This window comes from Monomorium pharaonis, chromosome 4 (genome assembly GCF_013373865.1).
Source record: "Monomorium pharaonis isolate MP-MQ-018 chromosome 4, ASM1337386v2, whole genome shotgun sequence".
Lineage (NCBI taxonomy): Eukaryota > Metazoa > Arthropoda > Insecta > Hymenoptera > Formicidae > Monomorium > Monomorium pharaonis.
Window position 1 is genome coordinate 3,124,805 of NC_050470.1, and position 27,260 is coordinate 3,152,064.

Genomic DNA, 27,260 nt, shown 5'->3' on the forward strand with positions numbered 1-27,260 from the left:
ATCGTTTACATAAAACAGACACAGTTGAACCTTTCTCATTTAAGGTTCTAACTTACGGTTAATCTTGACATTGACAGTGCACGAACATAATCGTTTCTGCGTCATTGAAACAGAATTTGTTCTACAGGATCATGCACACATTCCAATCTAATTGTTCTCACATATCAAGATTAATAAATTAAATAGTTAAGAAATTTATAATTTTGGACGAGTTCTGTTTCAGACAGTTTGATTAAATTCTTTTGTTTGATTACTATTCATGAATGTATAATGGACTATAGATTTTTATTTCTTTATGTACCGAAGCGGATTATGTTTTTATTATTATTAATACAGTGCTTTGTTTAGTTTCTGAGAAATAAAACGAGGTGCCGCTTATGCCATTATTGACGACTTTTTCCCTGTTTAATAAGTACTTTATTAATTTATCGAACGGAAGAACCCGCGAAATGACGACCATGTCGGTTATTTGAACAAACCTATATTGAATAAACTCTGCATCGAGCTCGATATTGTGCGTATGCTCACATACACATTACACATATCCATATGCACATGTTTTGTGTGCGCGTAATAAACATTCGTGGAAAAGATAACATTTAACTTGTGAGAAAATATAAATAGAAGTAAGATATATATACGTGTGTGTTCAATATCTACGGAACAGAATGACGAAAACTTGATTCATCCTGTATCTCTCAATTAAAAATAGGACCGGAAGACTCGCGCGTTAATTTCCGCATGATTTTGCAACCGTCCGATACAGCATGCGGTAATGTCGGCTCGGGTCCTCCCACGGAGTGCAATGCTTTGCCGCAAGGTCTCAGTCGATTGCATATAATAAGTACTCATCTCAGCGATTACGAGCCCATAAATCCGTTTTAAGACCAAGTTACATCAACACCAAAAGAATCCGAGCCTTTCATGGTGTCTTTCACCTTCTCGGCTATATTACGCCTTAATCCGCGCTTTCGCGACGCATCCGGCTAATGTGAAAATTTCAGTATCGATTTATCGCGCCCCGTTTCGACACGCCTCGCGATACAATTAACAAGCGACGATCACCACGCCGAATTTCCGGTCGCCTCTTTCGCGCGCGCCTTTTTTTGCTCCCGTTGATCGGCGAGGCGGATTCGATTTAACAATACGAGGAAGTATTTAGCGAGATACTAGTGCAAAAGTCGGTATTTGTGTTTAATTGAATTCGTTTTAAATGTGCTGCTTGAAAAGAGAATTTAAAAGGGGGACGTCTCTTTATACTTGTGAAGGTAGAATTTTGTTAAAATTTTTTATAAAATACGTTTTTATATTTTATTTAATAAAATGTGACGTGCATGAGGTACAAAGATTTGTTTTATGTTTGAAATATTGTACTTATTTAAATATTATCGTGAATTTTCTCTTTAATTTTATAAAGCCTCGAGTTCGTGCCATAACTTGCGTGCGCTCATGGATCGTTTTTCAGCCTGATTTTGATCGTTTCCTTTTTATGATGAACGCGCGATACGCGACGATTTCGTGGGTCGGTGAGATCCAAGAAATTTCACGAACGCATTTTACCTTCGGCGTGTGAGGTCTAATTCCGTCTTGCTCTTTTTTTCTGAGGGGGACTTCCTGTTTCCGTGAATCAATCTGGACGATCAGTACGTTAATCGATGCTTTCCAAATAATCACCTGCACAGGAAATTGTCGGCTAATAATGCTTTTCAATGTTCTTTTTTCGGACTTACTTCGTAAATATTTACGGAAGTAGCTGCAAAGTGAACGTAATGGTACGACCCTTATAAAAGTCTCTGTTAAAAGAATAAAAGTGCGCTTAAGAGTAAATAGACAGCACTCCCCCATAGACAATTTAAGTGATGCTTATTTTATGAATTAAACAAGCAAACATTTGTACAATTCAAAAATATTGTAAAAATATTGTAAAAATCATACATAATGTTATTCGTTTTTAAATTGGATTTCAATAATTGCAATTTCTATGTGCACGCAAAATAATTTTGCACTTTTACTTAGGTTCCTTCTTTTTATAATATTTCAAACAGTTAATTATTTCCCGCAGCTATTCCAAGCTGAAAGTATTCTATGAATAATTTTTAATCGCAAATTATCTTTGACATTCCTCACGTGACTCATAGCGTATGATGATGATTGTGTAATCGGTGGTCTGAAGAATGAAGGTCACGTCAACGGATAAAATATAATCAAATGCATGTGTCCAACCTTTGTTTCAATTGATTTGCCATTCGAGTGGCCGGATATTTGTTTCTCGAGCACACACGGGACACTCCAGAGATTCGTTTCCTCTCGAATAAATCAAATCTCTTAGATGTTATTGCGTTTCTTCCGGTCTCCCGCATTCGAGATCTCACATTTCCTGGATCGCCTCATCCTCCTTCCTGAGAATTTACTCAACGACATATACATCTACGTAAGGACATCAAATATATAAATCCTAGGGTAGAAGAGAATATACGCGACATATATCCTTAAGTGAAATGACAATTGAGGAGATTAAATGCGATTAGTTTATATTAATAAAAATATTTTGTCTTTTTTATGTCGGTGAGAAAAAATGAAATTCTTCGTGGCAATTTAAATTTATTTCTTAATATATTTTTGTATTATCGGAAGATATTTCCGTTTTTTTTTTTAAAGCACGAAAACACAAGACATATGTGGATTTCTAATTATTTACATTGAAGAAAAGAGCAGACGTTCTTTTGCTCGTCGTACAGAATATTCAACATAATATTGCAGTATTGACACGTTTCAACAATCTTCAAATTGATTGATTCTTTATTTAAACAGTTTTTTTTTTTAAGACCGCGCACACGATTTTCTCTACATATTCTTATATATTATATTTATATATCCTGGTCTTTCGAAGTATCAGCCGAAATTGATGGTAATAGATAGTAATGATCGCGGCGATGTTCGCGCAATCAGCGTAACGAAGCGTTTACTAACATGGAATCAGGAAAATTTTATAGCATCGCCAAGTAAAAAGAAGAGAAAGAAAAAAAGAAAACGATAGAATTAAGCGGTTCATACGTCGGTGCATTATGACGCCGCGATCTCCGATCGGATCACGTGTGCGGCGTGTATTATAATCTCGAGGAAGGGCTGTTAGCCGATAAATTCTTCATCTAGGTGGAACCACTTACAAAAGGGAACACCTTTTCGTGATTGCATGCTTACGGCATGTGAAATAGTGTCCAAATTACAGGTCACGACGTATAATTCGACGAAACGTTGGGCAGGATTTTTTGGCGCATTGCCAAAAAGAAATAGAGAGAAAAGGAATTGGGTGCGATGCGGGGTATAAGCGCGCGTACGTTTTTCTTCGTGTAAAAATCACAGTTTTTTAGCCACTCGCGAATTTTCCCCGAGACCCGCGCGGCTAAATAAGGTCGCGCGCAGTTTAATTAATTAATTACGCGATATTTCGAAACTGTAAGTAAATGATATGATGCAAATGGAATAGAGAGATTCGATAGCGTGTGAGAGTTCAAAATATTTTAATTAAGGGAGGAATTAAATACGCATAATTCCACTTGTCAGTATCAATTAACACTGTAATGCAGTAATTCGTAAGCGACTACATTTAAATAATTTGTCATACATCGGTCTACAGCAACAGTAACGAAATTCGTTTAATGCTATCCAATTTCCATTTTAATTTTGCAAGTTAATCAAACGTACCGCTGTTCCGAACGATTACGTTAATCCTCTCAATCGATCGTGATTTGATCATATAGACACCGATTCGCGTGTGTAAATTACCGTACTGCGTTAAAATGCGCGATAATCAATTAGCGATTAATCAACGACCGGGGCTTCAATCTCACTCGATATTTCGTCGAATTGTTCGCCGCGTCGACGCACGGGAGGCGTGTGTGTCACTTTCGAAAAATTATAATAACAAATTCGCTTGAAATATTACCGGCGCGCGAGGCGACCGCTCGTAGATTTCTCCGAAGGAGGTTAATGGAAATCTCGGCGGAGGAGTTGGTTTTTCCTCGAAGTTTCACTGTGCGTTTACGCACGATCCTTGTGCGCTTGTCGCGGTTTCCAATTTTCCACACGGCGAAAGGCCCGATCGTCGATACGGAAATCGAGAATCTATTCCGCCGTCGACTGCTCAACAAAAGTAAGAGCCTTCCCGCAGGCAGATGCCAATAAATTACTCCAAACTGCAATAAACATCGTCTTATACGGGGGACGATTCAATGTCCATCTCGAGAGAAATTGTTTTCCTTTCTACTGAAAAGTGAAGAATCAATTTACAAAATCGTTGAAGCTGAGTTATACGTTACTTAAATTGTCAAATCAAGGGAGAAATTATTCGAGACTGAAAAGCTTTCGTATTTGCTTCTGTATTTAAATGTGAAACAAATGAACTATAGATTGTAGCACATTGAATTGTTGTACAATGTAGATCGATATCGAGAAGTAACGTGTCAAATTATGTCAGAGAGATCGATGTCGTGTAACGACCTACCGTCTGTTCCCGTGGAGTTATCGCGTTGTATCACGAGTTATCGTTCGTACACGCGTTCAGTATGTAAATGTTGACGGAGGCTGGGATGAGAAACGACCCGAAAGACTATGATATAACCAGTTAAGGGGCCATTGGGCCAACACACGGTGGGCCCGCCGCAATCCCGGCCCACCAAGGCAACGAGACATTATGGGACGACTCCTTGCTTGTTTTGTCACCTAAGACCCTTTGCAGCTTGAGTCTCTTTAACGTCATCTTAATTCCAAACATTTGTTTCATATTATCTCTATCTTTATATTTCACTTAATTAACGCCGTGTAATCTGTAGCCTCGTAACGGTCGAAATTTTTCTCTCGATTATTCGTTGTTTTATCTTTTTACAGTTAATTTAACTTAAGCAACGATTATTTATTTTGCGATTTGTAATTGCAAGAAACTCTTCTTTGATTTTATGAACTCTTTTTTTTATCATATTATATAAAACTATTTAATCTGTTATTTTTCTTGTGCCCTTTAATCTTGGCAAAATTTTATCTTATACTTTTAATCGTAATAAATGTTTTAATTTAATTTTCGGGTTTGAAAGTGAACATTTTTACCGGCGAAATGGTAAGAGGGAGTCGCGCGTACTCTTTCTTACCATTAGCGCATCGATTGAAAGCCGCCGTTAAATAAATCGCGGAGGCGTTTATCGGCGATCAGCCGCGGCAGTCTATTTTCGAGATGGAAATCCTTAGCGCCGCGTGTTGCTTTATCACCGTGAAACCGCAACTATGCGGCTTCGCGGATCACAATGCTTTATAATTAATAAATCACGGCGTGACTGAACTTTTATCGGGGGGTCTCGACCACCACGAAGGACGGTTATGGATGTCGCACTTCACAATGGCATTCGACAGGCAATCGCCATGACTGGTTCTTTGTTAGCAGGTCCGAGCAAGACGGTCGATCACTCGACAAGACAAGTATAATGGCGCAAATTCGACGATAACCGGCACAACTGATAAGTATAATGGGAAATCCACGGTTTTACGCTAGATCCACATATATACATCTGTTTCCGATATTCGATATAAAGTTATAACGTAAATTTCGCGCGAGAAAGATTTTTCAATTTGAAGATTGCGTAATCGATTTTATGTTCTATGCACTTTATTTTCCATTCGTTCGGACGTTAAATATTCCGCGTTGCGTAAGGCGTATTGTTTTACGATTTGCGATTCTGGAAGCTTCGAGTTTTGAAGTGCAGTAGCTGCAATCCGTTATACGCGGCAAATAAAAAAGCTTAATGCGCTTCAGGCTGACATCACTGATTGGATCATTATGTTTGACGGAAAATAAATAAATGCTTGAAGTGTTCCTCGAATTTTTGTCTCGTCGGTCGCGTATTTATTTAGCGGCGTTACTGTCAAGTAGAAGAGTGCTGCAGTACTGAATTCAGTCGTTAATGATAATTACAAAATCATATATACATATATATTCTTTTAAATTTTTATTTTCATATTTTCTTCTATTTTTGCGGCCAAGCTATAAGCTCCTATATTTTGTTTTATAAATTACGAATCTATGTTATCAATTTGTTGTGCTTTTTCTCTATCAAAACTCTCATATCAAAATTCTTTTACGTCATTTTTTATATCATTTCCAATACGTTTTGCTGTTCGTGCGTGTAATTATTACAGGCAGAAAATTAATTTTTTTTACAAATTGTTGAAAGATTGTACGTTTAAGCATTGCAAGTAAAAAAAAGCTATGCTCATCACAGTGGACGTTGATTGCCAGTGGGTTAATTACCGGGCTTAATCGCCCAACGTAATTAGTTCTGCATCACATTGTATCGCACAGCTAGCACGTTATAAGACACTTCCAGTTCTCCCGGCTCCGTCGCGATTCGTCTCGGCATTTTGCGCGCGATCCGTCGCGCTAGTAAAAAACGATTTTCGCGGACGATTTGCGACGAGCGACGAACGAGGGAGAAAGGGGCGCGAAAAAGAGAGCGAACGGAAAAAACGCGGCGGGGAGATAAAACGGGGGGGATGTCGCTGGCAAGGCGTTGCGACGTTCCACCGGGATGATAAAGGAAAAGCCACAAGTCTAATCTCGTAGGTTGAATTTTACGGCCGCGCGTCTCAGTACCACAATTACAGTTCGTTGAACCTGCGAAGGGCGCGCGAGAGAGAGGAAAAGGGGCACGTCGGGATTTCCGTCGGTGTATTTAGCGCGCAGATAACGCCATTTTAAACAATGCTTCCGATTATCTAGATGAGATTCAACGGGAAAATGGGCGCGATAATAGCTGATAACGTAGTCGACGCGCGCCTCCGCTTTTGTGTAGAAATCGTTTGCATGGTTCCACTCGCTTTCATTTTGAATGATCCTCTTGGTACCCTCCGAGAAAGGGATGCGAGAGAAAGGAGAAAGAGACAATTGCGATATAATTGCACCTCTGAAATATACAACATTATTTCCAAAAGAAATACCTTTAAAGATAATTTAAATACGACATGCAAGTATTTATCTAGCGGTTTTTTTTTTTGCAATTTTAAACAGTTAATTTTAATTTGAAATGAGTATGCGGAGAAAAGTTTGGTTGACGTATCTGAAGCGCAAAATTTTTGCTATAATAGAAAAAAATCTGAAAATATTTCACTAGATCGTTAAAAAAGAAGTTGAAGCGTGATAACGAGCAAAAAATTTTTGACCTACCAATCAGTTTGAGCATCTTGCATGACTATCATGTAAAGCCGCTAATAATTTAATACACATTAAAATATTATTAATTAATTTATGGATGTGATTTAATTGAAATCTGCTCGATGAAATAACGGTCCAAGTTCGTTCATAGACCGCTTCTTTTCAATGTGAAAAATGTTAGTTACCTAAATCTACTATCATTTGAAATACCGATCGAAAAAACAATTCGCAAGTGACATATAAGTGACATCTAGACGTGATATCGAAAGATATACCTTCGGATGGAGATTCACGACGCAAACAATCGTACATTCGTAAATAATCGGGACGTTTGTCATGTGTCTTTGCCTCCTTATCTCTAAACCAGACGGATTGATCGGCAACCGGCGAACATTGCAGTCGCGGGTTAAACGCCGAATTATTGGCGGCACGTCCCCGCGGCGCGACGCGTAGAGGGATGCGTGCGCGGCGTGGACGTCCCTTTTCGCTTCTCGCGCTCGTGTGGTCCACCACCACCATCACTACCACCACCATCACCACCACCGCCACCGCCACCGCCACCCCGCGGACCTATATATTTCCCGGTGAGTCTCCCACTTTCGCCACTATCACTCCTGTCGCGGCGGCGTCCGTACGCGCCACACACGCCCGGCCGTCTCCTTCCCCGCCGAGTGTGCTCACTCGGAGACCGGAAGCCGCGGAGATTCGTTTTCTCTCGGGCGCACCGCATCTTCGCGTCAACAACCCTATGGTATCCTCGCACATTTTCTCCAAGTCCGACAAAGTGATGCGGTTCCTCTGCTGACGCGTCTCCTCCTTGAGAGGGAGAGCAATTGTCGTGTGGTTGCGTGCACTCTCGGATTCGAGACCGGCCGGCGTGCAACCCCCCTATTTTGCGCGAGAGTTTTTTTTTACGGGACATGTGTGCCACGTGGGCCGAAACGGAGGACCGACCTGCTGCCGCTCCTGCCGAGTGGGATTAGGCGAGCAGGCACGACGGTGAGTGCGACGCAGCGAAGTCATGCCGAAATTTTTTAATTTTCCCTAATTCATGTTCGCCGGCTTGCATTTTGAACTTGATCAGATGTTTCGTCGATTTTCTGCTATCGAGAAGTATGGGAACGCTACATATCAATTGTATCGTCTTAATTATATATCGCTTTGCTCAAAATGTAGCATTGATATTGTGGTGAGAGACACGTGAGAAATATTTATTTATTTATTATATGTGAACATATCTGCCGGAGTATTAGAAATACCGTTTGCAAAATCGTTTGCAAAAAGAAAAGTTTTTTATATTATTAGTGCCGGAAATGTCTTCGTCATTTCAATATAGCCGTTTCTATTTTCCAAGATTCTACGCACGACATGCATTATTATTTTATTTGACAATCGACATAGCGCTTTTTGCTAATCGTGCGTATGCATTTCTTTGAATGTGCGTCGACGCGTTCAAAGGCTGTCCGGCGGACAAAGAGTCGAAGACGTCAAACGCGTCGGTCGGCGGAAAGGCGACGCCGCGAGGCGTAGGAAGAGACGAAGCCGGGACGAATTTACCATCGATTTTTCCCGTAATTTATTATAGGGTCGTGCTTGTTTCCGCGCGCGCGTTCACATATTCCTCGCAGCTGTTCACACAACGGGTCCTCGTTGTCTCGCGACTAGAAAACCGCGACGTAGACACCTCTTCATACCCGATAGCGACTTAATATATCAACGCGTCGTAAATTGTGCTTCTACAACTCTTATCCGATCGATTCTTCCACAAGTGTTCTCCCTCTTTCTCTCGCTCTCTCTCTCTCGCCTATGCAATCGCAGTTTTCTCGGTTAAAAAGTAGAATTAATTAATTAATTAAAATAGAAAATATCGGGAAAATGATTAAAATTGTCTCGACAAACGATTCCCTTTGCGATCGTAATGTGCGTTTTACATTGGGTTATTATTAGACTTGTTTAAAAACTAGACAAGAAACATTATGTTTAAAAATTACGTATTATCGCGAAGGAAATGATGTTGCGGTAATTATTCCGGCTTCGATGAATTTTAATGTGGTTATCGATGTGGTATACTGTTGAACACGTGTAGAAAAAAATTACTAGAATTATCCTCTAAGTGCAGATAACGTTCATCTATCGGTTGCAATCTCGACAGTTATGCAATTTCCGGATCAACGGGCGTTATCCTGCCTTTCTAGCACAACGCGATTATAAATAATAATTATCGCAATTGGCCTGCTGCAGAAATCATTAATTTTAATTAACCAGATGACTCCGCTAACTGGCTCCCGATGTGAAATAATCGTATTAAATTGTGTGCAGAAGTAAGAGGATTAATAATAAGGCTGTCTATTTGAAAAATCAATTTATCTCACGCTTTAATTACAATGTCCCGCAAAGTGGCCACATCATTAGAGCCCGTAGAGGAGAGCGTATTGAATGCGCGCTCTCGCCCTAATTCTTTTTTATAACAGTCGACATACACGCACGTACATTTACGACACGCGTCGGTGTCGAAATAATTGCTGAATCGTCGGGCACTCCCGAGCCCGTTAGTGTTTCCAGGCGTGTCGCGTGAAGCTTTAAGAGGAATTCAGAGCGAATCTAATAAGCGCCAGCGCGACGACGGATGGCGCGTTAAAGCTTGGTTGCGACGTTTCGACGGGGGAAAGAAAAAGAAAAAGAAAGAAGGGAAGCTTAACCTTCGGAAAGTTAAGGCGATCAGTCGGCTCTCGTCCCGTTCCTCTTGACTTGTCTCCCTCGCCTTTACGGGGCATCTTGTGATTTGTCGTGTGGCGTTTCTCTTACGCCGTTCTGTACCACTTGCCCTCCCCCGTTAATGACCTCATGTTTTGCGCGCAGGATGGCCTGAGCCTCGGAGCAGATCTTCCATGGACCGTCCACGAAAATCGGAAGATGACTCGCCGCCGCCCGGATTTCTGCGTCGACGAGGTCGCCGACGATCCGCCGTGATCAGGCTGGGTTTGAGGTAAGCGACGCTGTTATTCTTATTCAAATTGATTTACGTCCGTACGTGAACTTTCAGATCTGTACGTAGCCATAGAGCACGATGTAGCACAGAGATAATACGTAAAGTTAGCGGCATCAGCCGCTAAACAATCGGTGAAAATACAAAAATATACGTTTAGAAAAATATTAAATTAAAATTTTAAAATAACGAATTGCAAATTAATTTTTCTTAATCTTATAATTTTTGTACGAATTTGATTTAAATATTTTTTGCTTAAAAATGTAATTATTATTCAAATATATTTGTTTCTTGTTTATTGACTGGTGCGGTGACTCTATGTGAAGAAATAAGATATATGTAATGAATTTTTAAAAAAGCACATGATATAAAAAGTTATACCTGCAAATAAAATTTAGAGCGGTGAAAGTTAAAAAGTACGAAGATCAAAGTGTCAACAGAAATGTCAGGAAAATATTGCAATACGAAATTCCGAATATATTCTGGGGAGACAATCTCAAAGTACGAAAGTCCGTCCGTCTTTGTACGTCTCGAAGTTTGGGTTACATTTCGAAAACATTCGATGATCAAATCACGTCGAATGTCGATTTAAAAAGTCAAGTTCGACGAATCCAATGACGTTAAACTTTTCGAAGATAAGAGAGGCCAGATACCATAAATTATTCAAGATACTCGCGTTGAGAATACATTCGAGCCGGACATCCTGTGTGTGGCATCGAGCTCCACATTTGAATAACACGCAGGCCTGGAGATACCGCTTGAAAGCGCGCTTTCTGCGTGCAAAATATGAAGCGCGTTCGCGGAAGGTACATCGGAGAGTAACTACGCTGCACGCGAGTGAGTTACGATATAATTAGGCGCCGGTATGCAAAACGGGAGATACTCGGTCGTTAGAACGCACACAGGTGGCACTGATGAATTTATAAGTGCCGATGAAGGTAGCGATTAGACGTGAGCGGCGTTTACAGTAGCGCTGCTATCTCTTAATCTTTACGAGTATGAATTACTATCGAAATAAAATCTTTAGAAATATAATAAATGACTAAGCAGAATAGTAAGAGGTTTCCGGAAGACTTTCCAAAGTGTTATTTAGGAGTCACCGAAATAATAAGCTCCAGATAGATTAGAAATAAACGGAATGGAAAACTGTACGGGTCAGAAATGACAGAAATGAAAAATTGTGGTTGCGAGGATACGTCGAGGGAACACCTTCGGAAACTTATTTCGCGCGATGAGAAAATTCGCCGGTACATCCTTACATTGAAAGGGTAAACAGTTTCGCCGCGGATTGACAGGTTCTTATTAAGTCGTGGAACTAGAGCGTCGCGCGCGAGATCCGCGATACGCGGATAATGATAGAGTGCAATTTGAGCCGCGGCGCATTTTGCGACTGCGGATTAATTTTGAAACGGGACGAAGCGGATGAGAAGCGGGGAAAACACTCGTTCTCGCGCGAAATAAAACCCTTCGATGACTCGTCGTCTTAACGGCGGGACGTCTCTCTTTCTCTTTCTTTCTCTCTTTCTCTCTTTTTTCCTCTTGCCCGTTTTGCACCGCGGGTGTATGCGCCGAGTATAGTTTATTTTAATGCGGACACCTCTCGTAATAATTCTCTCGACGTGTGCGCCTCGCGCGCGCGCGCGAGCTCGCAGAACGGGACATCAATCCTCGCTCTCGTTACCTTCGACGCTCCGGGCGGAGAGTCCCTTGTTATCCGTGGCTGTCTCCCTTTAGACCGCGCGCATGCCGATGCCGTTGCATAATTACCGGATTACGATCGGGCAAGTGCACCGTCGCATTTCCGCGTCTCCCGTAAAGAAATCTCGCGATTCCGATTTCATCGTGCGTTAATCCTCTTGCTATCCGAAACTTTTATTCCCGTGTTTATAATCAATAAAAGACACGTGAAAATAAAGACTTGAAGTGAGGCTGTATCTTTTCGAATTGGTCCAGTTGGAAAAAAGGAAAAAAAATGATTTTTCCAGTTTGTTTTTATAACTCGTAAGGGGTTTACGTCAAGTTTTGTACAATCTAGAATGTTTCCTTCCGGTGTGTTGTTACAAGAAAATGTTATGGAATTTAAAAATTAATACATGCGAAGCTTTATTTGAACGCAAACACATTCTTTTTTTTCTCTCTCTCGCTGTCTCATCACATTACATAATTATATTCAGTTTTAATTTTTTAACAGCAAGTATTTTAGGATTATTAAAGTTATATGGCCATTTTCCGGCGCGGAATATCTTCATGCGTCAGAAACGGAGGGTACGCGAATCTCTGCAAATTTCTCTGTTCTTTCCCTTATCTCGAATCTCTCCGACGGTACGCGCGCGAAACAAGTGCTAATTACTCCTGTTTTAATAGCGGAGTAACTACGGCGTATAAAAATTTCCGCGATGGAGTTATTAAATTCCCGCTTTAACAGTGGAAGCGAGTACAAAGCGTAGAAATGCGAAAAATTAGCCGTACCGTATTGCGGTTATCTTCTGTCTCGCGCGAGTGTTTTGCTACACCGAAATAAAAACGCCCACTTTTTCTGGCACGGTACAAGCACATAATATTTTATAACACTGCATCGAATTAATTACGTGAAAGTACAATGTGCGTACAATTCGCTTTTTATCGAGAAAAATATTGAAACGAAATGAAATTCTTGGGGATTCAACATGATTTTCTAATCGACAAAGGAAAAAGCTAGAGGGATTTAAAGGACAAAGAAGAAAGCTAAGATTTAACGAAATGCGCGAAGATTCGATATTTATTTTAAATGTTACAGATTACTTATTTTATTCTTAATTAATCGATACTTTACTCGCACTGATGAATACGAGTTGCGTCTACACAATCTGTGACTTTCTTCTCAGTCTAGTTGATTTATTTTTGGAGCTTATATAACCATACTATTTTTTTATATAAATCTAATTTCTCAAAAATATATCTTAAGCAGAGCGATTGACACTTATAGTTTGTAAATTATATTTTCTGTAATATCATAAATCATTATAGATTGTATGTGAATTGTCATCAGTCGGGAACAATCGACGATATTAAAGTAAAAACAAGGTATAATTTTACATGGGGCCGTTTCTCGAGATTATTCACCGCGGGGGGTGTCTCGCGAATGCGCTTTTACCGTACTACGACGAATAAAATCGCCCGGCGCGGCGAAACGATTCAAGAGCTTGCACGTCGCACGTCAACGTTGACGTCCGTGAAGGTACAATAACTCGTGCATCGCCCGCGTGCAACGTTAATCCCTTGCCGGCGAAGGGATGAACTCCCTTCCTTTCCCCTCCACCATTTTCGCGCCCCTCTCCTCCCTACTGAAGGAAAAAAGTAAAATCGATGCGAACAATAAGCAATCTGTAGTGCAGGTCCGTATGATAATTATGTCGAGTCTGGACGTCCGTGGATACGGTATTACTTGCATAGGCCTTCCGCGGATCACATGCGGTACACATTACATACGGTTTGCGGTCGTATACCGGGTACGAGTACACAGGGCGTCCCAGATCCGTGCACTTTTTCGCCATCGTGTACCTCCGAGATTGGGGACAAGGAAAAGAATCACGATTCTCCTTTGTTTTTTAAGTTATAAATAATATGACAAGCTCGAACAAAATTAATTTTAATGACATAAATAATTAATAAAGCTTTAAGTCATGTTAAATGATTTTAATATAATTAATTAGTTACAATTATATAATGTGAATGTAATATTAAGTACAGTTTGGATTTTATAGAGCCGTCTCTATCTCTCTGAGTTTTAACTGTTAAGTCAAGATGCTTATTGTTGATGGATTTGAAATGGAGACATCAACTCTAATCTGATTAAAAGCATTGTATCTGAAGGATTTAATATTCCTGAAAATCCCCGTATACTACGTCTGTGTATTACGTGTCGGATGAAAAGTCTATAAGGCATGACAGAAGCTTTTGTTATTTCTTTTTTTGAATTATTATCGCGCTGACAGAGAAGATATAAATCCAGCTACAAAGTTTCTTTAACCGGAATATAAACTGTAAGAATAATTTCTTTTAAAAAAGTATGAATAATTTTTTATTTTTATGTTGTGATTCATGAGTAAAAATTTATAATTAGAATTCGTAAATGGAAATGAATGAACGAATCAGTCTGAGACCAAAGCGATCGTTTCAATGAAGAAATGAAATATTATAGAGTCACGAAATTTTAATTATTCAGACATAGAATATAGAGAGTTTACTTCATGCTACAAATTCATCAAATATTGTAAAGAAAACTCGATTAAATGTTTCCATTACCATAAGTACTTGTGCACAACTTGAAAAAATTAATTATTATTAACAAAATCAGATTGAATGATATTTAAATAAAATTACAACAAAGTTCCGGTTCTATTTTATTTTTATATTTTTTTACATAACTTTGGAAATGTATGTAAAAATGGTAAAATTCTGACGGAATAATATTAAATAAATAGGACAATTTTATATATCGTCACAAAACTAATTTTCCAGACACATAAAATATTGGAAGTTTATTTTATGCAATATATATATATAAAGCATATTAAAAGCATATTTTTAATAGAAATACATCACTGCAACAATTTTCATTTCCAATCAAATTTTTTTAAAAATTACATTTGGCAAATTTGTATCATAAAATAAACTTTATATTTTATGCTCGGACAATTACTTTCGTGTCTGTATATATATGATATTAATATTCGCAGTCTTTCCGAAACATTATAACAATTGCAACTCGTAAATCACTGTATACAGTTCATCCGTAGAGACGACTACAAAAGCGAGGGCACTCGCTTAACGCATATGCAACGAGTCTATACATCGCTCGTCGTGTGCAGCATGTATCGGTCGTGCGTCGAGCGATAACCTGAAACGAACGATAGTGAGTGAGCGAAAGGAGGTGCGAATTCAAAACTAAGGCAGAAACGCGACGCGATTAACGTCGATTATTTACGACGCGCCGCGCTCGCCACGGAGGGAGGATTTAATCGCGCGCGGCAAATCGCCGCCGTACGGACACGCAAACGCAAACGTTACGTCCATTAGCCGCGCCTCGAAAACGGACGCGTCGGAAGTCTGAAGGGCAGCCGCCGTGACCGACGTGCGAATGCGCTTTGATCTTCGCCGCCGCGAACTCCGCGAAACCACCGCGCGGTTTCCGCGTCCTGCGCATCGGGATGCATCCGCGCGCGATCGGATCGCGAGCGTTTAACGTTTACATGTATCATGCGTCTCTTAATCCGTCAGTACCTCGTAGAGAATCTCGTCGATATCTCGGGAATCCGACAAGACCGCAGCCTTCGATGAACGATCATCCGTTATATCTTGTAAGTGCAAGTTATTTTTGTTGGAAAATTAAGAGGGTAGTGTAGATTAAGTGATCTATTTTTGGGAAGTTTTTCAAAAGAAAACCGCGACTCGTACTCTATGCTTTTATTTATACATGTTTAGCAAATGTTTGTCGATTTTTGTGTGCAAAATCATGGATTAATATGTGTAGCAATTTTCTTTGAAAAGATTTCAAAATATAAATTTCCTCTGGATTGGAGTACCACCTCAATCTTGCAAAAAAATTATTTTTAACGAAGCAAACGCGATTAGCTGAACGTTTCCGTCGCTTTACTCCGACGTGGAGATAATGTCCTTGCGGCTGAACGAATTAATTAAATCTGTCTTACGAGAAGAATAGAGAGACGGGAAATTGTAACTTTTCCGAGCGCGTCCATCGTAAACCGGGCGAAGGCGGCGGCGGCGGCATCAAAAGTCTCCGTCGTACGCACACGAGTGCCATTATCAATGGTGCGACACGCGGATTTGAAACAAAATTACATGCTCTACGTACGCGATTAATAACGGCCGCTTTCGCGACGGCCGCCGATTAACATCATTAGATGGCGTAATAGAGCGTCGTATCTTCGCGACTCTCAAAGGGCGCCTCTAATGACTCCGCCGGGTAATTGCAAATCGAGCGTTTCCATTCCGCGCGAACGCGCGTCCCGATCGATTTATTTCGAGCCGAGAGGGAGAGAGAGAGAGAGAGAGAGAAAGGGAGAGAGAACGTTCTCGTCGCGGAACCGACGATAGAATAATCGCCGCAATGAGCCCGCTCTCGTCCCCACGAGTTACGTACAAGGAATACTATTCATAAGTCGGGCGGAACTTGAGAGGCAGGCTCGCACGGCGCCTCTTGGCGCGTGTAGTAGTCACCTCGTAATTCTCATCGGCGGGACCTTCTTTCGCGAGCGCGTATTTACGAATATCCTCCTAGTATCGCCATGCGGCTTCTCTACAGCCTGCGGCGTTTCTGCACCGCGGTGTTTTACCGCGAGGCGAAATTGCCAGTCGCGTCAACGAAAATGATTCATTGCGCGTTAATCTCGCGGTCTTCGGGGTAATAAACCGTGTGATTAGTCTTCTCCTTACATTAATTCCGTGTATCATATCGTCACGATTTAATTTTCAAAACGTCCCAAGAAGTGTGCGAAACTACGGCGAAGTGTGCTTTATACCCGCACTTCTTCAGATAATACATCTTCCCGTGCAAAATAATTATAAATAGGTGGAATAACAATGGGAGAAAATAATATCGTTTTAATAAAAACGCATTTCTCCGTTCTGTGCGGAACGTGTATCGCGACGAGAAATAATTGCCGGGCAATAAGTTTCTCACGCGATTATCTCTTTAGCTCTTTCTCATACTTTTTGTACGGTTGTCCTTCTCGTCCCCGTAAAGGGATTATTAATCTCCCGAGAGCGAAATTTGCGTCGAAGCAACGAGACAGCTTGTAACTTTCGTCAAGTGCATATTTCTCCGCCACGTGATCGTGCACGGCACGCACACGTGTAATCGCGGGTGTGCTTTGTCGACTCGAGGATGTCGAGGCGCCGCGCCGCCTCGGACCTCTCACGAATTCGTTATCGAGGCCGCGGTAAGTCGATTTCCATGTCGTTATCTGGACCTATTAAAGACAGTCACATGGCACCACGGCACCGTTGCACCACTCAATATGCCGCGCATAATTTTTCTCAGTCTCGATATCTCACATTCAGCTTTTCCGGGAAACGAGAATGTCTTTGGATATTCCTTATTTGGATCGTAGTGATTTATGTATACATATATGAATAATATGATTGAACTTATAAATTGTATTCTCATTTTAAGAAAATCTCTTAAAATCCTTTATAAAATACAAACTTAGAGATAGTTTTCTTATCTTCAGAGAGGATTCTTTTAAAAAAATAGATTAGCAACAGATATTTAAGTAATTCTTAATTTTCACAAGGATAAAAAAGTAAAATAAAATTGTATTCGTTATATTTCGAGTCATTTTCTCTTACCGTCTCAAGGAAAAACAAAAAGCATCAAATATTACCCTAAATTAATTAACTATGTTAAATTATAATGTTGTAAACATTAAATAAAACATGACCTGCATAAAATGTCAGTTGATTTGAAGATGTAGTCTTTTTTTAGAATATCTTTTAAAAAACTGAGATTATATTCTTTCTAACGAACTCATGCAGACATTTTATATAGATTATTTACTTTTCGACATCTCTATCATATTGTCACATAATTTTTTAACATCACAAATGTTGAAACTTTTGTTTAATGGAAATTGAAATTTGAGGGTGAAATTTCGCTTGTGTCAAAAAAGATCCAAGTTTGTAGATGAGGGATTAAAGATACAATTAAAATTGCAACACACACGCGTTATTAAATATCGGATAACGAAACGTAACGCAAGTGAGATTTATGACGACATGTTGGTTTCTGTTATTGCATTTCCCACATTGCGTTCCCGGAAAGAAGCGCGGCGAGTAATGCGCGTCCTGCGCCGCGGTTAGAAATCCGTGATGCATTCATGCTGCACCCGCGATCCTTGTTTCTCGCGTGTCGAACAGGTGGTTGCGATGCAAACCGGGGAGTTTGAAATACGGTCGAGCCTGTAGCGGCCCCGGGAAATTGCACGAGACCGAGACTCTGGCTTCACCACTCGTAAATCGCTTATAAGAATTCGAGCGGAATGACGTTTGTCACGAGTCACTTACGGATGAATCGCTAAAACGCACTACTCAATTTCGTTACATTATACATATAGTATTTCGCTCGTAAGACATAGTTGCCCACTAAACGCTTTGCCTTGTTCGAGGACTGGCAAATTACAGCACTGAAATTACTCTGTGTTTCAGCCAGTTGAGTAATATTAATTGAAACTTATTTAAATCTACAGAAAGAATTCATTATGGACGAGTTAAATGGTCTAAGACAACGTAAATTTTTTTCAAAACGAGTAAGCAAAGAGCGCCATTATCGGTCAAAACATCTAATAATATTTATATAAACTGCATTTGATGAACTAGAAAATTATAAATTTTACATTAGAAATATTATAAAGCAACCGAAACAGAAAATCCCCTCTGACCTAATGTGTCCGAGGTAAATGAAGCTGTTGGAGTGGAATCTCGTCGAGAGATTTTACGAACAGCGGAAAAGCGAGATGGGAGCTAGAAGATAGAAAACACTCGAGCAGATGTATAATAGGATTCTACTGGAGGCACGAATAACATTTCAGGCGCGCGTAGATTTATCCGACTGCGGCCGCTTCCGGTGATCAATAATTTCCTAAGCTTTAGTTAAATGACCCGCGCGACTCGTCTGTTTCTCGCGGCTATTTGCGGCCGTGGTGCGCCTGCAACGCGTGTTGCCACAAACGAGTCATTGACTCTTTCTCTCTCTCTATCTCTCTCTCTCTCTTTCTCTCTCTTTCTTGTTCCTATCGGGCGAAACTCGAAACTGACGTGAGTTTGACAGTCCGCGCGGAGCGTGCCGATGTTTCCGGCAATTCGCGATGCAATTTAGAAATCCGGCGTTTATGCGTAACGCACGCGTGTCAGACGGTCTGACCGTGAGTCTGTTTTGCGCCGCGAGTCATTATCGCGGTCGTTGTCGCGTCTCTCGACGGAGACCCACACCCCATTACCGGCATTGTGCCTGTATCGACCAGTCATCGTTCGATCGTGCTAAATGCAGCATCGAGCCGCAACGAAGACGAAGACGAAGAAGACGACAACGACGACGAAGCTGACGCTCATTCACGCCATTCCACGCACCTCGGCAGACGTATACGCATTGTCTACAATTGCATGTGTCACACACAGTGCGTCGAACCCGTGGCGATCGATTATATCGAATCTGTCTAGAGCTGAAATTTTCATTTTCAGCGTTCAGCTGTTGACATCGAACTCTTTCCGAATGTGTCGATACTTCAATAAATGATAAGGCAATTTCATCAACTGAACTTTTCTCTTTCTTTCTCTTTCCAGGTTTATTATTTATACATTTTATTATATATATATATTTATAGAAAGAGAGAGAGAGAGAGAGAGAGAGAGCTTAAGTCGACACACACACACACACACACACACACAATTAGTTCCAAGTCTTAAACAAGATTAATTCTCTCTTTCTTCCAATACATAAAACGCTCATTAACCGAAGATGAATTTGATAAAACGCGTACTGTATCAAGTTGTGAAACAGGAATGCGCGTTGAAATTACGTTGGAGAGAGCAACTGAGAATTCCCTTTCCGCGCGCAACACAATGCTCCTCTCTGGTATCGATCGAAAACCACCGCGGATCCGGACCCCGTCGGACCGATCGGAATTAAATTAATCTCGTTTGAAGAACTTGAAATTTTGCGAGTTTCCAGTTACGGGATTCCTGGTGGCGCGCGTCAAACGAACCTCGAAAGGGGAGGCCGGGCGAGCGGTGGCCACTCGGAAATTCCATCTAACGCGTCGGGTTGCATCGCGCCACTGCACCCGCCCGCCGATCTACTGCATGTTTAATGACCACGATGCGCCGATCCTCCGCGGTGTGCAGGTTCTCCAGTTCTATATCAATTCAGATCCCGAAACGACCCTCGGCGTTCTCCCCCTCCCCCGTGCTTCGTCGGCGTCGACCGCGGTCCACCTCGCCGCGGAATGCCCGTTGCGTCGCGCGTAGGGCCGAAGGCTCATTCGGCATGCGGCTGTCAAGATCGGCGACGCCGACAGAATAATACCCCGGCATCCGCGCCCGTCGAGCACGTGTAGCGGATGTCGAGAAAATCTTTCTCTTCGGTTTTTTTTTTTCCGATACTATATAATTGTACAATTTTTTAACGTTAACCTAAAGAAACAAACGATCGTCTCTCCTTAAAAATACGTAGGGGAAAATTCGCGCCCGACATAACGTATCCCTGTGCAATCTGTATTGTTGAAACGGAGGTGCAAATTCTCCGTCCGTTTAAACTCTGCGCGTCTGTTTTGCCTCTCGCGTATTGAAGGCACGCACTCAAACTCGACGCGGTTTAAAGCTTGAGGAGCGAGGCGGCAAGAAGCGAATTACACTGCCGACGAGAGGTTGCAACGGCGGGATCGTCTAAATAAACGCGTCACTCTCGACGGAGAGAGAAAGAGGGAGAGAGAGAGAGAGAGGGAGAGAGAGAGAGAGAGAGAGAAAAGCGGGAGCTCTAAATTACTCGACTTGCTGGCGAGCGCGCGTAAACGAGTTTAGAGACTTCCCCGTCCGTGCGTTATCAACGGGTCAAGAGCATCAATTTAAACAGCGAGCGAGCGATGCGTTTACGCGCCCGGCGCGTGTTAAATTGTAGGAGGGTAGGCGTTAACGGCTTTACTTAAGCGCGGAATCACGAACAGCAGGCGCGAGCGGAGCTTAAGCCGGGGGGGGGGGGGGGAAACCTCGTCTTTCTTTCGTCGGCTCGTCCGTCGGCTGGAAACGCGAGCGCGGATCCTCTCCGCCTTCTCTCACGGGCCCCGCTAATCGCACCGGCGACGACAAGACTCCCATCAACCGGCGGATATTGACGGCGTCGCGCCAGCTCTCGCTTTTTGCCGCTGTTATTTATAGCGAATTTACATAGCCTCCTCGAACTCGTCACGAACTTTTACCGCAAAGCCTGTAATTTACATCGCGCGATTGGCGCGGGGAGGGAAAGAGGGCCCATTTTAAACTTTAGTACTCTCTCACGTCCTCGCCGTTCAATGGCGCCGATCGAATTTAAGACGGACGGCAGTAGCGCGGGAGACGTAATTTTAATTTAATTCGGAAATTATGTTATTAATGGTCTCGTAAATTAAGTGCCGCTTTTTATGACGTTTTTCCTCTTTGAATTTCTAACAATGCCGTTGTACTTCGGATTCATAACGATCTCATCAAATTAACTTAATAACGCGCGCAATGTTAGAATATCAATAAGTTAATCGAGGTTAAATGTAAAAGTTGATTTCCTTACCCGAAGTTAACCCGCAAACACTCGCGTGACTTTTTTTTGGACGCGTTTTTATTTTCTTGTATAAGGGCAATTATAAACCGAGATATGTTTAAAGATAATTTTCCAACATCGGGAATTTAAAAAAAAAAGCTACGTACATTTATTTTTTTAGAATATTTCATTACGTTGTATACTTAAATGGTAAATTTGCAGCTTGTTTGCTGGTTCAGTTTGACCTCCACACGGATTAATATTGTAATTAGGGCAATAATTTGCCGTCCGGATGTAAGCTTGATTTATTTGACAAGAATTCGTTTTAAAGAACGTAAATATATTCATACGGAATATAATCAGTATACATAAGTTTATTTAATTTTTTTTAACGTTATAAAAAAATTTACGTTGCTACATCTTCTTAAGGTGCGAAATTTGCAATAATATCTCCGGTGCAAAGCGTTCAAGTTTAAAATTCGAGCACTCTGCTCTGTTCCATTTGCCGGATGGCAATACCGAATCCCGTGATCAGGACCACCCTGACAATTGCCGTCGCAATCTGTAAACATAATCACGGCGACGGACCGACCATATCTAATTAGCATAGAATGTCAGTTAACACTGCATAATCGCTCGACGACTCGAGCGTACGTTGCATAATCGCGTCGCGCACGTGCGCCGGCCACGACGTTGCGCCGTGATAACGCGTTCTCTCACCTAGTTCTCTTAACAGCGGCGACAAGTGTAAATCGTAAACGTGTGTAAACCCCCTCTCCTCTCTCTTTCTCTCGCGCGCGCCACGTTTACAAATTTCCCTCTTCCCCCTCCTCGGCGGCGACACAACGCGGCTATTGTGCTGCATAGCCGGCGACGATTCGGAGACGCCGGCGTCGCATTAAGATAATTTAAAAAAAAATGGGTTACACGGGCTCTTATCTGCCTCGACGGGTTTTACGACGATCCGACGAACCTGACAGCGTCGAGCGACGACGGTGACGACTTTGTTGCCGGATGGGACAACCTGCGACGCGTGAAGTTGCCGGGAAAGTCGTGATAAGTAACTCGAAGTTTCGTTCGAAAGAGAGGAAAAAAAAATACGTAGACCGCGATACGAAGTTCCCCGACACACGGCCCGTTTTGCAAAGCATGTCGCAGATGTAATTCTCGTTGCTGATAATGGATTTTCGTGATTATTGCACTGCGACGCGTTCGAAGTGTTGTATAAGTGCATATAATGGATAGGATGACGCTGGAAATGCATTTGGATACCAATCGATGAAATCGAGAAACCACTCGTCCGCAACAGGGACACCATGTCGCTTAATCTCGAAAATTGCAATACGGTTTCTCGGATTCTCGCGATTACATATATCGATCGCACTTCGACATCACGGCCGATCAACATAAAAGATTTGGCCTTCGGTTTTATCAATGTATAGAGAAAGATCGCCAATACTAACACAGATCTCTTAAAACGGCATCAAACGGCACCGTTAACTTTTAAATATTTATACAAATGATATTAATGGAAAAAAGGAAACGTAGCCTAATTATGCCAGTTTTGAAGTCTAATTTCTGATTATTTATCATTATAAAATAATAATTATGAAACCATATTATAAAAATTGCTGCAACATCTAGTAGAAGACAAATTTCTAGTTTACACTTGTGTTTTCAAAATTTTGGCTTTTATTCGAAAGATAGTATAGAAAACAGTATAGCGTTATGTGATTTTTCTCTATCTAAAATTTAAATTGAGATATGCAAAAGACAGATGAAAAGTATTCTGTTACTCGTTTTCTTTTTCCGAGGCTTGCAGCGCTAACAATATTTTCAACGGTATCGTAAATGTGTCCATTAAAATTTGATTCGCATTCATATGGTTTCATAATCGGTTACGTTTCATGTATTTTAAGTGGACACGTCAGTGCCATAATCATCGAAGAGGTGTACGGTGTCGAACGTGTCACGATTTCTCTTTTCGATACCTTGCGGTACTTTTCTGTAATGAAAAAAGACGTTGATTATATTGTGCTACGTCTTTCATGTAAAATCAATAACATCATATATTCTAATTTACATTCACATCTCACGAGTTATTCCGTTTGTCTTACCTGCTTTTGGTTTATTATTGATATTTATTCTCGTTATTCTCGCGTGCTATATAATCGAATTGAGATTGACTTGGACGTCACAGACACGTTCCTATTAGCATTTTACTGTGTTCCATTAATTCCATTTGTGTTCAATTTATAGCACATCCGACGGAATATCTTCGCGCGTGTCCCGAACGGATGCGGTTGTTATCGCTATTTCAGCAGTTGCAAAATCACCACGCATTACTATGTACCCCGTGGAATCACACATTACGGCGTGCCTATAAACCGTTCCGCACGTGACATACCGCAACTTGACTAGGAAAACCAGCGATTTCCGGCGGCGTGGCGTTGTATGCACGAGTCTATTTCGGGTCGGGTGTAATAACAACTCATGGATGACGCGCTAAAATGACATTTCTATGGTAACATTCAGGGAGAGACGTGCGAAATCTCGCATGGTTTCGTTGCAAATGGATTACGCCGTTAAATATTAAAAAAATGAAATTTAAATCGATTTCTCGAGTCCTTCCGCGAGCGTTGCCCGCGAAAACGAGACGCTTCGACCGGGGCGGCGTGAATTAAAAAACCGACATGGATCTAACGTCGCGTGTCGCGGGATGATATTTTACCACGTTAGTTACACTCGTCATTGTCGGTCAACGTGTTAAATTAATCACGGCGGCGAGTACTCGTCGGCGTTTCTCGCTAGAGGAGGGCTTACTCCGTTCTGAGAATTGGCAGGAATTAATTTGCGACCCGCGCCGCCGCACGCGGAAACAGCTTCGTCTCGCTTCAAACGTCTAATTGATGGTTCTGTTTCGATGCTGTTCCGTATAATAGCAGGGAGAGGTACATGTGTGCAGCATATCGCTGCAATCTCCGCGATACGACGACGTCGCTTGTGGGGATACAGCGCTTGATACCTTGTCGATAACACGCGTCACGGTGCGAGGGAACATTTCCGTTGTTTGAAACTGACAAAAACAGCCCGGGAACGCGCGAGAGTATCGCCTCTGATACCAATATATCGTGAAATTCAGTTGACTCGATAAATTGTACAGTTATGGAACCCTTTTTTTTTCCGCGGATCTGAAATATTTTCCGAAGTTAAAAGTTAAATATAAAATTTAAATCTTCCGATTTAATTAAACTTTTGCAATATATTGCGCTTGCTAGTGAAAATGTTCTCCCCTATCCGTAAGGAAGTTGCGCGTTGTTGAAATAGTAACGCAGCTATATACGGTATAAGCTTCTCTTTTCATTTTATGCATAGAAAAAAAAGGAACATTCTCGTTTTGAGAACATCTTTATTTTTTAAAATGTTAATTATGAAAATATGTTATTCTTATTCAATAATAATTTTTGCAAGATGTGAGGAAAAATATCGAATATAAAATAACAATGTCTATAAAGTCCTAAAATTTTTTAGCACTATTATTATCGAAACAATCATGTCATGCTCTCAGATGACTATTATAATATTGAAATAATATATATAAAAATAATATTTTACTAATATTTAAGATTATTAAAGAAGATTAAATTATATACAAGCGAGATTATCATTGTTCCATATATAGAAGAATAAAATTCTTGCCTAATGTATGAAACAATGACTGTTAAATGGAATATATTAGTTTTAATTCGCTACTAATGCTTGATACTGTTTTTTTATATGTATAACAATCAAATCATCTGCTGGTAGAACATTAAAGTAAGCGACTGCGAGATCAAACGGATGGGAAACAAGCGACTTACCAACGGCAATTGCCGCATTGCTCATTAAAAGTTGATCGTTTTAACAATTTCCAAGCGCGCCGTGACGATCATTAATCCCATACGCGCGGCTTTATTAATGCGGAGGATGATCGCCATAAATCTCGGAAGCAACGTGGGATTCATCGCGGTACCTCGCGACGCCCAATCTCGCGCACGGACTCATAATTATCTGGACTAACGTTTGTCAACGAATATTATTAAGCACTCGTTAGCGGCGTACTTTATGACGGCGCGGGGTGTGGTCCCGTTATTAATCATATTGTTTCGGCCGGTTGTTAAATGGACAGCTTAATGGATCGAGATCGCCCGGTGGTCATCGGTGCGTGTGACGAGAGCTGCGTGCGCAAACGCGGATCCGCCCGCGTCGCAATTGTTTTTAATCCGCGTGATTGGATTAAACATATAATCCGATTCGGCAATTGTGAATATCGCGTTTTGATTTTTACTGGAAAACTATAATTAACGAATTTTTCCATCAACATTTTATATTTTTGAGTTTATATACAAAAATATCGTTACCTATACATATGAAACAATATTTTTAATTTTTCCTTTCTCTGTTCCGGCAAGAAAACTTTAACGTGCCTGCCCCGTCCTCTTCCGCTACTTCAGATAATTGTTACTTATCTTCCCCCTCATTGCCAGTCTATATATATCCACGCTTTCGCAAAGTGGAAACGTTACTCGGACTCCTCATATTCTCCACAGTCGATTAAGACCGCGATTGAGACGTGGACTTTATGGATCGCTTGGCCGGAGTGCTGTCGTTTTATCAGCCGCGCGTAATTGCCGCGGAAAAGAATTATCGCGGCGGTCTTGAGAGAAAGAGAGAGCGAGCAGCCGCGAGCGAAGCGTTTCGGGACCGACGACGACGTTTGGGACCCGTCGTTTGGGTCGATTGCACGCGGACGGACGTATCAGATAAGGGGATACGTTGCACGCGCGCACGTCGTCCACGTCGAGATATGCTTCCCGGAGGCGCGGGAACCGCAAACGGTGTTCCCGTTTATTTTTCAGTGGGCTTCGGCGATATATCAGCCACCGTTACCACCGTCGATGCCTCCTCTCGTTTCATCTCTTGTCCTCTGCCTCTTTCTCTTTCTCTCCTACTCCCTGTTATTCTTTCTTCTCTGCCCCTTTTCCATTTTCGAGACCTATAATTATTCCTTCGAACTGCAACGTGGGCGAATTCGCGAAATGTGCAAACAGACCCGCCGCGTGTTCGCGAGATCGTTGGCATTCCATCGAGGCTCTTTGTCTCTCTCTCTCTCTCTCTTTCTTCTCTGAAGCCTCGATCTTGACCCTCCCGGTACGCCGCACGTTGCCCTTCTTTGTAATTTATTGTGCTCGCCGTAACGTGCGTTACAACGAGACCCACGACGAGAGCACTCGGGGGCCCGTATTCGCGCCACGCGTTTAACGCTAAATGGGACTATCTGATTCTGGTGGCACATTGACGTTGAACGCGATCCTTTGTATTAGGCGACACTTGGCATCCGACGGCCGCACTTAGCGCTAAATGTGTGGTCCGAACACGTGTGACGTGAATACTGATGCCACTACGAATTATAGGCGAGAGTTGCTGAATGCGCACCCTTATCGTCTCTAAATCGTATCTTGTCAATATTTTATATTTTAATGCAATATAAGAATCCAACATTTAATAACATGATATGAAATAAATGAAAAAAGAGAATAATATAGACAAAAATTTAAATGGATTGCATCTTGTTTTATAAGGTGCTAAAAATACTTTAAAGAATAATGTAATTATTTTTCAGAAACTCTTTATTCTGAATTTTAATATTTTTATAAGAAAAATTTAGTGTAAAATATTTTACATTTACCGTATACACATATTTACAAATATTTTTATTAAATCAATTTCTCTAAATTGTATCACTAAATTTT

At 41.3% G+C, this 27,260-nt stretch overlaps 1 protein-coding gene across 4 annotated transcripts in view; it reads left to right on the plus strand.

The window, feature by feature from the left end:
* LOC105831985 (thrombospondin type-1 domain-containing protein 4) overlaps positions 1–27,260 on the plus strand; it is a 75,786-nt gene that overhangs the window by 9,901 nt on the left and 38,625 nt on the right. For 3 of the 4 annotated variants that reach the window (XM_012672540.3, XM_012672541.3, XM_036285164.1), the window contains exon 4: positions 10,058–10,184. In XM_012672540.3, the coding sequence (XP_012527994.1) occupies positions 10,087–10,184 (98 nt within the window). In that variant the 5' untranslated portion in view covers positions 10,058–10,086. Of the gene's footprint in view, positions 1–3,869; positions 8,198–10,057; positions 10,185–27,260 lie in introns of those variants that run through there. The other variant, XM_012672539.3, reaches the window with a different exon arrangement.